The sequence below is a fragment of the Chiloscyllium plagiosum genome, chromosome 12 (genome assembly GCF_004010195.1).
Source record: "Chiloscyllium plagiosum isolate BGI_BamShark_2017 chromosome 12, ASM401019v2, whole genome shotgun sequence".
Lineage (NCBI taxonomy): Eukaryota > Metazoa > Chordata > Chondrichthyes > Orectolobiformes > Hemiscylliidae > Chiloscyllium > Chiloscyllium plagiosum.
The window spans coordinates 52,111,895-52,115,542 of NC_057721.1; the positions used below are offsets into that span (position 1 = coordinate 52,111,895).

General features: G+C 39.2%; 1 protein-coding gene across 2 annotated transcripts in view; it reads left to right on the plus strand.

The window, feature by feature from the left end:
• Positions 1 to 3,063, plus strand: part of LOC122555562 (immunoglobulin lambda-1 light chain-like) — a 22,456-nt gene extending 19,393 nt beyond the window's left edge. For both annotated transcript variants that reach the window (XM_043701588.1, XM_043701589.1), the window contains one exon: positions 2,925 to 3,063. In XM_043701588.1, the coding sequence (XP_043557523.1) occupies positions 2,925 to 3,029 (105 nt within the window). In that variant the 3' untranslated portion in view covers positions 3,030 to 3,063. The remainder of the gene's footprint in view (positions 1 to 2,924) is intronic.
• The last annotated feature ends 585 nt before the right edge of the window (positions 3,064 to 3,648 follow it).

The window sequence follows — 3,648 nt, forward strand, 5'->3', positions numbered from 1 at the left end:
TTCCCTGGAGCGTCGGAGGCTGAGAGGTGGCCTTATAGAGGTTTACAAAATTATGAGGGGCATGGATAGAGTAAATAGGCAAAGTCTTTTCCCTAGGTTGGGGAGTCCAGAACTAGAGGGCATAGGTTTAGGGTGAGAGGAGAAAGATATAAAAGAAACCTACGGGGCAAGTTTTTCACACAGAGGGTGGTACGTGTATGGAATGAGCTGCCAGAGGAAGTGGTGGAGGCTGGTACAATAGCAACATTTAAGAAGCATTTGGATGGGTATATGAATAGGAAGGGTTTGGAGGGACATGGGCTGGGTGCTGGCAGGTAGGACTAGATTGGGTTGGGATATCTGGTCGGCATGGACGGGTTGGACCGAAGGGTCTGTTTCCATGCTGTTCATCTCTATGACTCTATGAACAACTGTTGTTTCAGGGATAACAGCACAGACAAAAAAACCTCTCCGAGTTCTTTTGTGATCTTGTTTCTTTCAGATAGATGTTTGTTTGTATTACATTAGAATTAGTTTCTCCTAATCCCACAAAAAACTCACAAGCCAATCTTCAATTCACAAGTCAATCTAAAATGCACAAATCCTTTCTATCAGTTTGGTTCTTGACAGTGTATGAGTAATTCCAGGCAAGAAAAAATATTCCAATTCTCCCATCATTGTTCTCGGCATCATAATCAATAATATCTTCAAAAGCAAACTGGATCAATAGATCATCATAAAAGGTGATGAATAAATGTTGAATGCAATAGATCATCTTAGAGCACACGGTTTTCTCTGAGAGCTTATTATTCCATCAAACAGTTAAAGAAAGGAGAGAGAGCACATGATGATGTAAATTGTACCCAATGAAATGTCAGTGATATCTGAAGAGCTTTTTTCATTGCGTTCTTTGAGGTAAATGTTCTGCCTTTGAGCTTTCCTTTGAGGTAAACCTTCACTAAAATTAGTGTAACATTCATGAACATAATGTAATGAAACCTACCCTATATTCAATGATATTTTTTGCAAACAGCATCAGAAAATTTAAAATTTTACTTATTGGTTTTTCACATGTGATTTCTAATCTTTGATTGCAGAGGTTATTCAAAATCCTGTCCAGACAATGCCTCTAAGATCTATACAATCAGTTTGAAGTGTGGTCACTGTGAAATGTAAAAATGTAACCCCATCCAACCTGTAACCTGTATTCTGGTGGGTGAGTAAGGTGTCAGGCAACCTGCGCCCACCCTTACACAAACTGAAGTCTATAAGTTGCCAACTGAATGTCACTTACAGACCTCATTCCACTTTTCTTGTCTGAACGTAGGGTGGCAGTTGGGAAGAAGAAAAATTACCATCCCACAACTTCACCAACTTCAGTGAAAAGACAGGAAGGAAGAGAGTTTCCTCCTTTGCGATATATCCTGTGCCCATCAGGGACACTGCCACCACCTTCCAGTACCTCCCCACCCCTGTATGTAAACCCTAACCACCACCTCCTCATCCCTTAGGGACCAACATCCCACTCCCACTTCATTAATGCTGCTCCTGGGTTTTTATTGACTTTTCAACTGGGGTGGTATGGGTGTGGAAGGCCCAAGGAATAGTTCACCTTACAATTGCAAAATCCATATCAGTAATTCAATCATGACCAGGCATTTATTTTAAGAGACAGATGCAGAAATTACTGGAGAAACCCAGCAGGCCTGGGCAGCATCTGTGGAGAGAAAGCAGAGTTAATGGTTCAGGCCCCGTGACCTTTCTTCAGTTCGTGCTACCAGACCTGCTGAGTTTCCTCAGCAATTTCTGTTTATGATTCAGATTTCTGGCACCCATACTGGTTTATTTGTTTCAGTGACTTTGATTGAGGGATCAAGATGCTATGGAAACTTTTGTTCCATTCTTTGAATTCTTTTACATCTGTGATGCAGAGCAGATGGTGCCTTTGTTTAACACCGAACCTGAAAGATAGCACCTTAAATAGTGCAGCACCCCATCAGTACCACCTTTAGGTACAACAGAAGAGTATTTGCTCATGGTGTTCGGAATGGGCTGAAGACCCTCAGCAGCTGTGCCACTTATTAATTCAACTGTGACTAATCTATTCCTGGAGCTTCCTCACGTGACATAGCCTCCCCCAACCACCAAGCTCACCAACACCCCAAACAATTAGTTAACCAACACATCCAGCCTTATGACACATTGTGTTCCTACACAAATTGGAAAGTAAAAAAGACTTAATCCCCAATTTGATGATGCTTCCTGTCAGCCAAACAACCACTCCGCCCCCATTTTGGATATTTTTATTTCTGGTTAAAATGCTCATACAAAATTAAACAATATTGATTTTGTTATAGTTATATTCCTCAGATTCCCATGGATGAGTTCAGCAACATCCCGAAGATTGAATTTCTAATTCCTGGAGACTCCAGTCTCATCCGAGAGGGATTACACTCACTTAATCACATCTGACAATAATATTAAATAAGTGATTAAATGATAAGATATCTAGGCGAGACTCCATCTTCCCTTGCAAATGGATGTAAAGCCATCCCATGGTGCTATAAGATCTAACAGAAATGAAATTCAGCTTGAAACTGCATCTTCAGCAATATGCAAGATTGACAAGTTCATATTTGCCTTTAGTATAGCCTTATTATTTTGAAAGGAAATGGGGGCATGCATGACTAAAGCACTCAGGATCATACACCTGACATAAAAGCGAAATTCACTGCCCCTCCAAAAAAATCTCAATTACTATTTGCTTTCTTTAATTTAATCCCAGGTCCAAGTATCTAACCTGTCCCTATCTAATCAGTGCGAGAAACCTTAGGAGTCTGCTATGTTTTTATACTATTTTCAGGTTCAGTGCATTACCAAGCTACCCACAATTTCCCATTCCTATAATCATTCATTTAACATGTTTTGTTGTTTGTTGTTCCCAGGATACTGATGATGAATTTGAACGACCTTGTCTCAATCAAACAATTAAGCTACAAACGGACCTCATTAGAACAAATTACGGAAAAGAACCTGGAAATCCACAATAGTCTAATGTGTAAATGATGTTACAATTTTGCTGTTTCCAACTCAAATTAAGTATACTTTACAGTATTATTAAATGCATCATTTATCTATCTTATATAAGAATCTTATTTGCAGACAAATCTGATTGCTTGTGATCAAAATATACCATTCACATATTTTCTGACTTTCTAATTCTATACTTCCAATGACTGGACATGAGGAAATAATATGGTCAGCTGCATAAGATGCTAAAGACATGCCCACATTCCATAATAAACGCATACATCGGACCAACAGGAAGCTGAAATGTGTCAATACAATGGACATGAATAAGACCTGCATTCATGCAGTTCCTTTTGATATGGCATATCCCAAAGTGCTTATAATGACAGCTGTGTTTGCTGACACCAACGAGTATGCACACTACTGTGATAGCTCTCGTAGGTATAGTTAGAAATTCCAATTAATGATATGTCAGGTAACAGACGTACAGGCAGTATCTGTGTTGTGAACAGGTTCCATTACTGAGTCCGTTCACAGGTCAATTTGTACACAATGCAAGACAATATCAAATAACTCTTTGTAAGTACAGGAATTGTTCATATGTTTAATTTATAAAATTATGCCCCTGTATTATATCTA